This window comes from Eschrichtius robustus, chromosome 18 (genome assembly GCF_028021215.1).
Source record: "Eschrichtius robustus isolate mEscRob2 chromosome 18, mEscRob2.pri, whole genome shotgun sequence".
Classification (NCBI taxonomy): Eukaryota; Metazoa; Chordata; class Mammalia; order Artiodactyla; family Eschrichtiidae; genus Eschrichtius; species Eschrichtius robustus.
In genome coordinates, this window is record NC_090841.1 from 78,477,703 (window position 1) to 78,491,762 (window position 14,060).

Genomic DNA, 14,060 nt, shown 5'->3' on the forward strand with positions numbered 1-14,060 from the left:
GACAGGAGGATGGAGTCAGGCAGATTTGCTCTGGCTCAGGTCTGCTTCTGGAGCTCTGTGACTCTAGAAGCCCCTTAATCTCACTAAGCCCCGTCTGTAAAATGGGAACATAGTACTCACCTTATTTGGTTGTTTTGAAGATGACAAAAGACTAAGGCTATAAGGTGACAGCGCAATTACCAAGAACAAAAACTCAGCAAGACATATGTATTGTTTTTATTACAGTTATTTATATAGACTGACTGTAAGGTTTTGCCAGAGTCGTTGAATCCTCTATCCACTAATTTATCTGCTCTCAATTCATGTAATTCCAGTCGACACTGGGTTTTCTTTTTTTCAATGTAAGTATAGATTATTTTAAAAAATAATAATATAAAATAATACTTTCAGAGCTTACAAACGCTTTCACCTATAATATCTTTTTTTGAATTTTATTTTATTTATTTTTTATACAGCAGGTTCTTATTAGTTGTCTATTTTATACATATTAGTGTATACATGTCAATCCCAATCTCCCAATTCATCCACCACTACCCGCCCCCCAACGCTTTCCCCCCTTGGTGTCCATGTTTGTTCTCTACGTTGGTGTCTCTATTTCTGCCCTGCAAACCGGTCATCTGTACCATTTTTCTAGGTTCCTAACGCATAACATATATGCGTTCTAACGCATAACATATGCATTAATATACAATATTGGTTTTTCTCTTTCTGACTTACTTCACTCTGTATGACAGTCTCTAGATCCATCCATGTCTCTACAAATGACCCAATTTTGTTCCTTTTTGTGGCTGAGTAATATTCCATTGTATATATGTACCACATCTTCTTTATCCATTCGTCTGTCGATGGGCATTGAGGTTGCTTCCATGACCTGGCTATTGTAAATAGTGCTGCAGTGAACATTGGGGTGCATGTGTCTTTTTGAATTATGGTTTTCTCAGGTTATATGCCCAGTAGTGGGATTGCTGGGTCTTATGGTAATTCTATTTTTAGTTTTTTAAGGAACCTCCATACTGTTTTCCATAGTGGCTGTATCAATTTCCATTCCCACCAACAGTGCAAGAGGGTTCCCTTTTCTCCACACCCTCTCCAGCATTTTTTGTTTGTAGATTTTCTGATGATGCCCATTCTAACTGGTGTGAGGTGATACCTCACTGTAGTTTTGATTTGCATTTCTCTAATAATTAGTGATGTTGCGCAGCTTTTCATGAGTTTCTTGGCCATCTGTACGTCTTCTTTGGAGAAATGTCTATTTAATGTCTTCTGCCCATTAATCCCCAAGATTCTACTGTGGGCAAGTTATAATTCACTTTTGCTACTTAACTGACTCTCAAGTTTCAAATTGAGTATTTAAACCGACCAAACTTAAACTCAAGAAAGTTAAACAAATTGCCTAGAGTCACAAGTGTTTCTTTTCTGCTGTATGCAGTGCTCTTTGGAGACACGACAGCAAGCTCCGGGTTCATTTCCCAGAGCCCTGCTGCCCTCAGGAGAGAAAGTGTGTGTTCCATGGCTGCACGTGCACATAGGGATTTTGAAGATTGGTGATGGTTCTCTTCCTGTAGTCCTCGGACATACCAGCATCCAGGTACACAAAAGTGTAAATTCTCAGCAAGCAAAGGACCTGATATATTGCACTCGCTAAGAAACATCTCGTAGAATACAAAGCAGGTAAAAACAAGGTGCTGTGCAGGCACGGTGATGGGCTTCAGCTTTGGGAAGCTTAATATTTTGTCAGATCATCACCCCTTTCCCTGTAGGACCATCCCGGTCGGCTCATTCTTTTCTAATTTCTTCTTTCCTCTTCTTTCATGCCTACTTATTTCTTTCCTGCAAACAGCCTTTCCCCAGAATCTTCTTGCTCTTATCCCAATTGTCAGACCTTCTGTTTGCCCACTGAATTTCTGGTTCCTGGACATGCACTACTTATGTCCTAGAGAGAGAAAACACAATCAAACAAAACAGAACAAAACAGGAAATTTGACAGCACTCAAAGCAGTGTTGGCAAGTAGAGACAAGGAATCAGTGAATTCAGAGTATTTCCAAGGTGTAAATTCCTTTTGGGTCTTGAAGCATTTCTCAAAGTGTTTCTCTAATTTCTTCCTGACTTTCTATTCTGAATTATGTCTGTTTTGTGTTTCAGATTTCCATTTTTGGAAATGTATACATATATAGAGAGAAATGTATGTATATACATGGATATTTGTATATCTTCATAAGAACCATAATGATCAATCCTAGCGAAGATGTTAAGTTTTGTTTTTTGTTTTTTTTACATATTTATCCCGTCTCTGTTTTGACTGTTGTCATAATTGTTTGGGAGACACTGGTAGCATACACGACTGAGTCTACAACTATAACATAAAAATATTCACAGACATATTATCAGCTGTCACAGTGCTTTAGGAATCTTTAGAAAGAATGTGCCCCTTGCTTAAGACTGATTATCAAAGCTTCATTCCTGATCATTTTGGAATCTGTTATGCTAACTACGAGGAATTCTTCCCTTGATCTACCCTAACACTGTATTTTCACGTTTCATTACTACAAGCAGGCTGGGAAGTCTTCACATTTTTACTGTCAGCCTAGTAGTACTTTCTCTAACCCCTGTAGCAGCTGTGACTGGAGATGAAAACCCTCAAGAATTCCAAAGAGATGCCGCAATAGCTCTTTCAGCCTTGTTGGAACAAACGTGAAACTTCTGTTAGTGCTATTCATGCTTTTTTTTTTCTTAATGTGCATGCAGAAATTTGCCTTGAGCTCCTGAGAGCTGTGGTTATACGAGGAATTTAATTATCTTCGTGTAAATCATTGCTTCTGAAGGAAAAAACATCCTGCTCTTGGTTTTTCTCCTTTTTATGATTGCTTTGGGAGTTCAATATGTATGCTAACCTGCTAGAGACCTTTGTCTATATAAATAAAACTAAACATTGCCCATTTCTGACTTGTAAATAATAGATTTTTATCTAATTTAAATATTTCAAATTTACCTTTTTTTTTTTGAAATATTGTCCAGTTTTTCAACTCTGTCACTCAATATAAAATTGAGTAGGAAAGCAATGTTTTTCTTTCTGACAGAATCATCTTAATCTGACACTACTTTAAACTTAGGAGTAATGTAGAACAGAATAAAATTCACGAGCCAAAATTCTAGAGGCTACTTTTAAATTCCAGTGCCTTCCTCCATGTATTCAGAAACTGAAGTCCAGGCACACTGCTTTCTTCCCATTCCAGTTTCGTGATAGGAGTTTTCCTTTAGCTTTGGAAACACTGAAAAACATGAGCTTTTCAACAGCTGGTCTTAAAAAGGACTCAGCACAGTTCAGAGCTGTCTAAATTAGACTTCACGATTGGAGGGACGTGGGGTCACATGCAGGTTGTGTGTGTAGGTGCGTGTATGAATGTGTGCCCGGGCTGTTGGGTACAGAACAGAGATTCTCACCTGAATACACTTCTGTGACTGTTGAATTTTTTGTTCCTTACAAGTGAACCATTTCATCTTTTAATAACAGTTTCGAATTCATGTGGTCTGTAAACTTTTGACACGTAATTGAAAATGGAACAAACAACTGTGAAGACAGTTGATTGGAAAGCAATTAGGATTGATCTTACCTACTTTTCCCCCAGGTCAAGCTGATACCTCCCGCTCCGAACGACGACCTGGCAACGCTCAGCCAGCTTACCGACAGCAGCCTGCTTTATGAAATTCAGAAGCGCTTTGGGAACAATCAGATCTATGTAAGTGCCCTTGAAATTGCCTCTTGCACTGCTTTTGTCTTGCTGCATATTTTCACCCTTCAGTGCTGCAAATATGACAAGGAAGGGGCTCATTGTTACCTCTGGTCATGCTGATAGCTTAAGGTGGATTTCTCAGAGTTTGGGTCAATTCTTCTGATTCAGTTATAAGGCAATTTCTGCAAAGATTCACATTTCAGGGTTGTTAAGAGAAAGTTGAAACCCTGAGGGTAGACAGCTTTCCTGTTGTCGTGTTTGCTGGAGAAGAAGATCTTGCTAGAACCAGCAGGATCTGCAGATCACTTATAAAAATGCTGTTTGTTTCATCTGCTTTAACTCAGCCTCCTAGATCTGGAGAATGAAGCTAAAGAGGAAAAGCTAAGTGTGCGTGGACGATGCTTCTCTATTTGCATGAAAGAAAAACTATTGTTCTTCTAAATTATCAGGAAATGTCTTTGTCTAGTAAATAATTTATATACACATCTCTGATAATAGCATACAAATATATGACTCAGATGACAAACAGCATGGAGAATTGATTTGCTGTGGTTCTCTTCTGGTTTATATGTGTTATTCCTTCCAATACGTGTATCAGTTTTGACACTATGCAATCTCAATGTCTCTCTCTCTCTCTCATTGATTTTGTTAAGTTCATCTCAGAGCAATTCAATCAGAATGTCTATGGAGAAATCTGATTATGCATATGTCTGCTATCCCTTTTTGATAACACCTGTTTTTTTTCCTACTCTACTGAGAAACTGATTAAGTAATTTTCATGTAAATGTGAAATCTGAGATTTCTTTACAAGCAATAAATTGTCAGGTGCTGATTAACCCATGAACATTCAATGCAGTGTCTTAATGATGGGATAAATTGCCCGCCACTGTAAATACACTTAAAATTAAATACTTCTATCAAAATTAATGGAATTGAGTCATCAGCAGAACGTGGTGAAGCCTGATTAGTTTGGTCTGTTACTACTCTGTTGCTTTTGTGTTATTTTTGTTCTCTTGTCTCTCCTTTTCCAGCATCGTGTTGATTCTTCTTCGTTTTAACTTCTTAATCACATTATCAGCAGACCACTGCTTGAATAGTTTTGATTTCTCTTATTTCTTTCATGCTTTTCAAGTGGCTTTATCTCCCAAATATCATTTAATCTACTACTCTGTATCCCAGTGGGCACCATCCTCATCATCTTTTCTCCAATAGCCTCCTGAATTTCTAGAGGAAACTTCATAATGAACTAGAGTAATTTTCGTAAAGAACAAATGTAATCTCGAAACTCCCAGTCTTAAAACTTTTCTGAGGCTTGTCATTTTTCTTGGAAGGACAGCCACAAGCCTTATTCACGATCTGGTCCCTAAACACTCTCATGGATGATTCTTAGTCACTGGTCGCTGCCCTCCTTCCTGCATCAGGGATTCCCCTTAGACTGTCTTTTTTGTCCATAAAGTTCTCTTTCTACCTCCACGTAATACATAGTTTTATAAACTCCCACTCAATACTTCTTCAGTCTTTAAGTAAACCTTCCCAGAACTTCCAGATTAAGTCACTGTGGACCATCTTTCTGTAGCACACTTCTCACCACTTGTGATTATAAACCTTGTTGGTGGTTTGATTAGCATCTTGCTGCCATGCTAGACTCTGAGCTCAGGGGGAGCAGGAGCCCTGCTGGTCTTGCACTTTCTCATCTGAAATGACAACTACTTCCCACCTGTTTATCCGAGTCACGTTGCAAACCCCACACAGTGGACCACCTTCGTAGACTCTCTTTGCTAACTCTACTGGGTTTCTCTCTCTACCTGGATAATCAGAATTAGGATTCCCTGCTTTGCTAAAGTTCATATAAAATACTATTAAAAAACAAAATTCAACTGAGTAAATTTTAGTGATCTAATTGGCTTTATTGAATGATTCATGAATTGGGCAACACCCCATCTAGCTAGTAGAGGGGAGCTCCAGGGGGCCACAGAAAGGGAAGGGTTTTAAAGGCAAGATAGGGAAGTCATAAAAAATAGTGCTTCAGGCTTAGGTAACTACCTGTGGGGAACAGAGGGGTCTATGTAGCGATTACCTCATCATCTTTTGGGGAATGGAGAGGGGCCATGTGACATATTACGTTACTGGTACCAAACAGAAAATTCCTGACTGTCTGGTCAAGACCACATTTCTGGGGGAGGTGGCAGCTTCAGTTAGGTTAGGTATTACGCCCCTGTCGGATAGCCTGGCCTAGCATACGGGACTCTATTTTGGGCCTGTGGTTTTCTTTTTGAGGATATAAACTTTTCACTATGTGAGGCATGATTTCCTCTTCTGTAGACCTGAAATATTGAAGGGCTGAACTACCTAGGATCAATTTTGTAATGAGTGCTCCAAGTTATGGTATTTGAATTTGCCTTTAATGGATAGACAAGCAATTTAAACGTTATTGATTGAATAGTAATAGGTGATTCGCGCAGTGTATTCTCTGGACCATTGGATATGTGAACTTTTTATTACCAGTCTGCCCTCAGAGTAAGCTTTTAGAAACTCTTGTAGCAATTTAATGGTTTAATTTCTGTCTGTTGAATCTCATAAGAATCAAGCCTTGCTTTTTGTATGTCTTTGTCTTTTTCAATTTCAGTTTTCCAGGAATTCGTTTTTTATTATGTTTTGCAGAAGTATTAGTCCACAGTGAATTGGAAATAAAAGTGTTCCTTCCCCACGGATACAAAAGCACTACTTTAGTAGATGTTTCAACATTAAAATATTCAAATTTGGTTGTCCGATCCCAACATGCCCCTCCCATGCCCCTCCCATCTCCGTTAATGACAACCTCTTTCTTTCAGTTTTCAGGCCAAAATGACTGGAAGAGTATTGGTGCTTCTTTTTCTTACATACCCCACATGCGATTTCCCTGCCAATCTCATCAGCCCTACCTTCAAAATGCAGACAGAATACCACCTCTACTGCTGCTCTCTGGGCCCGTCAGAGCCCAAGAGAAAACATTTCAGCTGAATTAACTGTTTAACCAGGGTTTTCATCTCTTTTCGCTATAGCCCTGTAGTCTGATTTGTTATATAAGATGATCTTTCGGAACAATCTGTAAGTTGCTCTTTTAACTGAGTGTATAGCATCCCATTTGGATATCAGATTGCGAAGTTTCCCTACAGTCTGTAGGAGTAGGAAGTTCCCGAACCATCAAACAGAAAGTGTGAATTGCAGGTAATGTGATATTCACTCGCCAGGAAGTGCACAGAATAAATAACATTATTAACATTCAAGTAATAGTTTTAAAAACTATTTTTATCACAAAATATATTTTCAGATAGTCCTGAATTCCTTCAATATTTAGGCCCCCCAAAAATTATATCTCCATAAAAAATGCATTTTAGGGTATTTTTATTTTATTTTAATGTTCCTCATCTTTCTTAATTAACAGATTTCTCAATTCTCCCTCAATCTACTTTCTATCTTCATTTTTCTTCTTTTGGAATTTAAGACTAATTTTCAGATACTTCACTAATAAGGTTCCCCTTTGGTTCAATTATTTCACTTTTATTTCCTTGCTCCTTTACTTGGCTATAAAATGCTAGCCGGTCCTTCTTTTAAGTGAATGCTGTAATGCATTATGACATATAAAGAGAATAATGCACAGCTCATTAAAGTATTGCTTCATGAATTTTTATTTGGTGAACACACCTATGTAACCAGCAGCTTCATAAAGAAAAGGAGTGTAAGAAGTTCCTTCCCCAGTTTTCTGTAATCATTACGAAAGATTCTGGCATATACTCTTATGGATTAGTTTTGTATTTCTTTTAATTTTGTATAAAAGGAGTCATCCGGTATATTCCTGTTTGTGTCTGTCATCTTTCATCATCATTATGTTTCTGATACTCATCTGTAGTGTTGCTTGTAGCAGCAGTTGTTTGTTTTTATTCCTGTAAGTAAGCTACTGTACAATAAGCTACTGTATGAATATATCGTCTTCTATTTATTTACTCTACAACTGAGGAATCTTTGAGTTGTTTCCACTTTTTGGTTACTATGAATAATACTGTTATAAACCACGCTATGCCTTTTGGGGGGCACACATATTAAGTAGCTCTTGGAGTAACACACAGCCTCACATCTTTTGTGAGGCGCTCACCTAGGACTAGAGTGCCAGCATCATCAGGTGTGTTCAGCTTCAGGAGATACAGCCAAATAGTATCTCAAAGTGGCTACATGCCCAATACAGACATCTAGGTTTCCACATCATGACCAACACTGGATGTTATCAGTATTATTTGTATTATTAATTAAAAAAAAAAAAATCTAGCCATTCTGGCAGTTGTGCAGTGGTACTTCATTTTGGTTTTAACTTACATTTCCCTGGTAACTGTCAATTTTAATAATATAATAGCCAAATATAATAGCAAAAGCAATATAATAGCCAAATATAATAGCAAAAGCAAGTTTATTCAGGAATAGCAAAGGAATTGAAATTCGGGTTGTGCAAACTATGGCAGACCACAGGCAAAGCCAGAAAACAAGGAAGGGGAGCTTGCTTTTATAGGGAAAAGAGAGGGTTTGGGAGGGGCTGTAATAACTAAATGATCCATTGGAGGAAGCGTGGAGTCCAGAGCATGCAGGCTTCTCATTGGTTGGGCTGCTTCAGTCTCTGATGGGCGAGGCTGTCCTCAAGCTGAAAGATGTTTTTTTCTTTCTGTTGGTCAGTGAAATAGAGACATCTTTCTGTTATAGATAGATGGTAGGGCTCTTCCTGTTTGGGGTAATTAAGGATGCATGGTAGGGGTGTGAAATCACCCCCTCCAGGCCTGTTACAAGTCCAGCTTTAGCTGAGGTTTTTAAAATTAATTCCACATAACTAATGATGTTGACCGATAGGTGTCTGTTGTTGATTTGATTGTCTTACCTTGTGAAGTGTCTCCAATTATATTGCCATTTAAAAACAAATGGGTTGTTTTACATTTTCTCCTTGATGTGTAGGGGTTTCTTAAATATTCAGGATATTCTTTCTTTGTCTGATATGTATAGATATAGATATATATTTATTGCAAACATTTTCTCCCAGTTTGTGGCTTGCATTTTAGTCTTCTAAAGTGTCTTTAGATACAGAGAAATTTGCAATTTTTACAGAGTTCTTTAGGGTTAGTACTTTTTGTGTCCTGCTTAAAGAATTTTGGCCTTGGTCCTGAAAATATTTTCTTATGTTTCCTTCTTGCAGTTTGGCTGTTTTAACTTTAACGTTTCAGGTGTATTACCAGTGTGGAAATGATTTCACAGTGGTAAAAGAGGAGGGTCAAGATGAATATTTTCCCATGTGGATTCCCCCGATGCATTGCAATGAGACCTTTGTTATAAACAAGCTTGCCATGGGGAGTGAGTCTCTCTGAAATTGGTCTTCTGTTGTATGGATCTGTTAGTCTGTGTGTAAACCAGTACTAAAATATCTTAATCATTATAGCTATATAATAAATCTTGATATATAGAAAGTCCTCTGACTTTGTTCTTCAAAATGTCTTGGCTAATGACTCTTGGACATTCATACATATTTTAAAGTCCACTTATCAATTTTCATTGGATTTTCATTGGTATTGCTTTGAATGTACAGATTAGATGAGAATAATTGACATTTTTCCAATATTGGATTTTTTGTTTCATGGAATGTTACTATCCGTCCTTTGGTCATCTTTAATTTTTCTGGAACATTTAAAAAAAATTGGTATAGAAGGCCTGTTTGCATTAGATCTATTTTAGGCATTTTTCAAGTTTTGATGCTATAATAAATGTTATTTTCTTATTGAAAGTAACAAGCAATTGTGTTTTCTAATTGTTTATCGCTAATATATAGAGATACGATTTTGATTTTTTATAAGCACATTTTATTCATCAAACTTGCTATATCCACATGTCAGTATTAACTTACATGGAGATTCTTTTGGCTTTTCTGCACACACTGCTATGTAGTCTCCAAATAATGACTTTCATGTGTCTCTTTTAAATCTTGATAGATTCTTTACTTTCTTTCTTGCATTGTTTCATGGTATAGGGCTGTTAATAAAAAGATGACTGGCAGTGACAATAATTGACATTCCTGTCTTGTTTCTGATCCCAGGGTAAAGCTGTTTTATTATTAAAATCTGTGTTTTATCATTAAAATCTGTGTTTTGTCATTAAGCAAGTTGTTAGCAGTAGCTGTGCCACAGGTGTAATAACTTTTTATAGATTAAGAAAGTTCCGTTATATTAATAGTTTTCAAAGTTATTATTATTTTTAATCAAGAGTGGGAATTGAATGTTATTAAATATTTTTTGTCATTTATTGAGATGATCCTATAACTTTAGTTCTTGACTCCTTAGTATTATAAATTACAAGGGTTAATTTTCTAATATGAAGCCAACCTTGGATTAGTAGAATAAAGCATATTTGGTTGAAATATATTATCTGTTGAGTGTCTTATTGGATTCAACTTGTCAACATTTTTCTCAAGATTTTAGCATGTATTTTAATGAGAGAGACCAGCTATAATTTTCTTTTCTTTCAATATACTAGTTAGGTTTTTAATATCCAGTTTATTGAGGCCTCTTAAAATGAAGTGAATCATGTTCCCTCTTTGCTGTTTTCTGGAATAATTTGTATAACATTTGTTTATTTGTACATCAGCATTGAGAAGAATTCACTGGTGAATTCTTAGTTTTCTTTGTGGAAAGGTTTTAGACATAGATTCAATTTCTTTTACAGAAAATAAAACTAGTTAGATTTCCTATAAGTTAGTACATTTGTTTTGGTAAGATGGTGGATTGTTGTCCACATCTTCTAAATATCCAAACTTAGTGACTAAAGTATGATCCCTAATATCCTCTTCATCTGTTTTCATGTCAGTGGTATCTGTAGTGATGTCATATTTAAGATATTGGTAGTTGGTGCATTTCCTCTTGTTTCCTCAGTCAATCTTGTTAGGGTACTATGTTTTTATTAGATTTTGCAAGATTGCCTTTTGGCTTTTGTTTTCTATTCCTTGGCATTTGTTTACTATTCCTTTAATTTCTGCTCTTTTTTTTTTTTCTAAGTATTTGTTTATTTATTTATTTATGGCTGTGTTGGATCTTCGTTTCTGTGCGAGGGCTTTCTCCAGTTGCGGTGAGTGGGGGCCACTCTTCATCGTGGTGCGCGGGCCTCTCACTATCGCAGACTCTCGTTGCGGAGCACAGGCTCCAGACGCGCAGGCTCAGTAGTTGTGGCTCACGGGCCCAGCTGCTCCGCGGCACATGGGATCATCCCAGACCAGGGCTCGAACCCGTGTCCCCTGCATTGGCAGGCAGATTCTCAACCACTGCGCCACCAGGGAAGCCCTAATTTCTGCTCTTATATTGGCTATTTAATTCTGCATAATTTTATGTAATTTGATGAGCTCTTTGAAATGGATACTTAGATCATGATCTGTCTCTCTTCTTTTCTAACATATACATTTCAGGCAATAATTTTCATACCAAGTATACCTTTAGTAGCATCTCACATGTTATAATATGTCATAATCAAAATATTTTCTCATTTGCATTATGATTTCTTTTCTGGCTCATAGGTTATTTGCAGATGTATAAGTTCCAAACATTTGGTGATTTTCTAGGTATCCATTATTAATTTCTATCATAATTCTCCCATGATTAGAGAACATACTCTACGTGACTCAAACTCTTTGAACATAATGAAACTGGTCGGTGTTCAGTTTAAAAGAATGTATATTGTACGGTTCTTGGTAATAGTGTTCTATATAAGTCAGTTAGTCAACTTGGTAATTATTTATTTCAAAATTTTGTCTGTTTGTTCCATTAGTTGCTAAGAAAAAATTGTTAAGATTCCCCACTATCACTGTGAGTTCATGTTTCTCTCCTTATAGTTTTATGGTAGATTTCAGTCTCATAGACTTTTAGAATTGCTATGTCTTCCTGATTTATCATTTTATTATTGTGAAATGTCCCTTTTTATCACTGGTACTGCTTCCTACCTTAAAGTCTATTTTCTGTGAATTGAATATTGCTAAACCACCTTTCTTGCAGTTATTACTGTTTTCATGTGTATCTTGCTTCGTCCTTTAACATTCAAGTTTTCTTAGTCTTTATATTTGAGTTAGCATTTTAATCCAGTTCTCATAATCTTTGTCATTTAATTATTTAGTAGTTTGCATTTGACATAATTACTGATGTATTTGGGTTAAAATCTAACATTTTATTATTTGATTTTTATTTGGCCCATCTGTTCTTTATGCCTTTATATCTCATTACTTGTCTCTTTTAAATTAAAATTATTTTTATTTGCTTTTTGTGCTTTACTAACTTTTCTGTTATACATTTTATTATTATTCTTATGCAGCAACATAGAATTCATAGCCCATTCACTGCCTCCATTCTATTTGGCCATGTGTTTTAATTTTGTATGTTTTTATTCAACTGGTGATTATAAAACCCCTTTAAGATAAGAAATTCTTAGAATTCAGTCATTTCACTTGTTATGTGTTCAATGGAACAGTCCTATTGGTTTAATTTTATTTGAATTTTCTATTTATTTACAAACTGTTAAAACAATTCACAAAATGGTAAAGTGTGAATTTTACTTATTCTCTATATTTTGCTCAGTGATTTTAAAATTATATAATTTTTAACTTTAAAGGTGCTATTTATATGGTCCAATAACTATTTATATCCTTTCCTTTTAACAGACTTTTATTGGGGACATCCTCCTGCTTGTTAATCCATTCAAGGAGATTCCAATTTATTCCACCATGGTGAGTATAAAATGTAAAATATCATTTAATAATGTAGAGTAACACTCACTAGACATGCCTATTTGTATCAAATGATTAAGAAGGAAAAACCAAAACAGTAAGTAAAATCAAGCTTCTCAGAAAATCCTACACTGAATGCTTAGATAATAGTGACTTTAACTTCTTCTGAGAAAATATTGACAAGGAATGTTATTTTGTCAAAAGATTTGTTTGCACTTATAATGTGTAATTCTTATGATTGTAGTCATTAGACAGACATCTAAAATCAAATGTTATATTAACTCTATTTCCCATGTATTTTTGATTAATTCAAGGTCAGTCGGTTTAGAGTTCTTTGAACATCATGACTGCTTTCAGAAGAGTATTATGATGTTAAAGCAATGGAATAAGAAAGGATGATACTGCATTTATACATTTTTCTAAAAGACTTTCCAGCTTTAATCATGAGACTCAAAATTAAAAGAGAAATTGCTTTTGGAAAATCATTCCAGGCAACTGAAAACACAGTATGATCTTTGCCTAGTATTTTTGGATCAAACATACTGTCATGGGAGCTCTCTATGTTTTGTGCAGCCACAAGGCTGCTTCCAGTATGAAACAGAATCCCTAATAAGGAGCAGGAGATGAAAGGAGGAGACGTGTGTTCTTGAAGCAGGGACACACTCGTAGATGCCGGAGGGGGGATGGGGGTAGGGGAGAGAAAGAGAGAGGAAGAGAGAAAGAGATTACCCTCTCTAAACTCCCAAAGAAGCTGCTAAGAATTACTACAGAAATGCTTCCCGGGTATGAGAGGACCTCTCACTACCCCACCTTCCACTCTTCTTACCCAAAGTCAGTTCCACCGTTGCTTTAAAACTGCCTTGGAACTTGCCCACCCTCCTCCTTCCACCCGTTCCTACCCCAGCCTCATCCCTGGGCTGTCTGAGTGTGTGTGGAAGCATGACCGACGAGGGCAAAAGGAATTACAGGTACCCATAATCATCTTGGGAGTTCTGTCATAGGAAAAGGTGCAGGAAAAGGAGGGAAAGGAGGAGGAGGGGGAGGAAGAAGAGGAGGAGAAGGGGGAGGGGAGGTAACAATGACAGGGAAGATGGCGCCGTTCAAGAACCAAGCCTACGGCATTGGCAAAGCAGTATTCAGAAAACCGACGCACAGGTGAACGTCTGAGGGTAAATGCTTGAGCAGTGAACCTGCATCGGCTTCTCACACTCAGTATCAGACTTTTCTCGGATGCTTCTCGCCATAACCTTTACTATGGAGTTCACAAACCAAAGATAGATCACCTTGAAATCTCAGTGTGCAAAAGGATGACACCTTCAGGATAAGTACCCGGGGGTGACTTCTCAAGGTTATATTTTTGACTACACACAGTACAAAAGTGATCCGTCATCCTGCATCCTCGAATTACAGGTGAGATTAAGCTCCGCCAAAGTGTAACACGGCACCTAGTGTGGGATGCCAGGCCTAGGGCTTCCTTTGCTTTCACATTCCATTGACTTACAGATGCTGCTGGACTCCTGATGTTCCCATGGCCAGGCATGTTGGGATTTGGCAAGTA

At 36.9% G+C, this 14,060-nt stretch overlaps 1 protein-coding gene across 1 annotated transcript in view; it reads left to right on the top strand.

Annotated features, from left to right (window-relative positions):
- MYO16 (myosin XVI) overlaps positions 1-14,060 on the top strand; it is a 406,857-nt gene that overhangs the window by 129,748 nt on the left and 263,049 nt on the right. The window contains exons 10-11 of the mRNA XM_068526630.1: positions 3,628-3,738; positions 12,437-12,502. Of these exons, the coding sequence (XP_068382731.1) occupies positions 3,628-3,738; positions 12,437-12,502 (177 nt within the window). The remainder of the gene's footprint in view (positions 1-3,627; positions 3,739-12,436; positions 12,503-14,060) is intronic.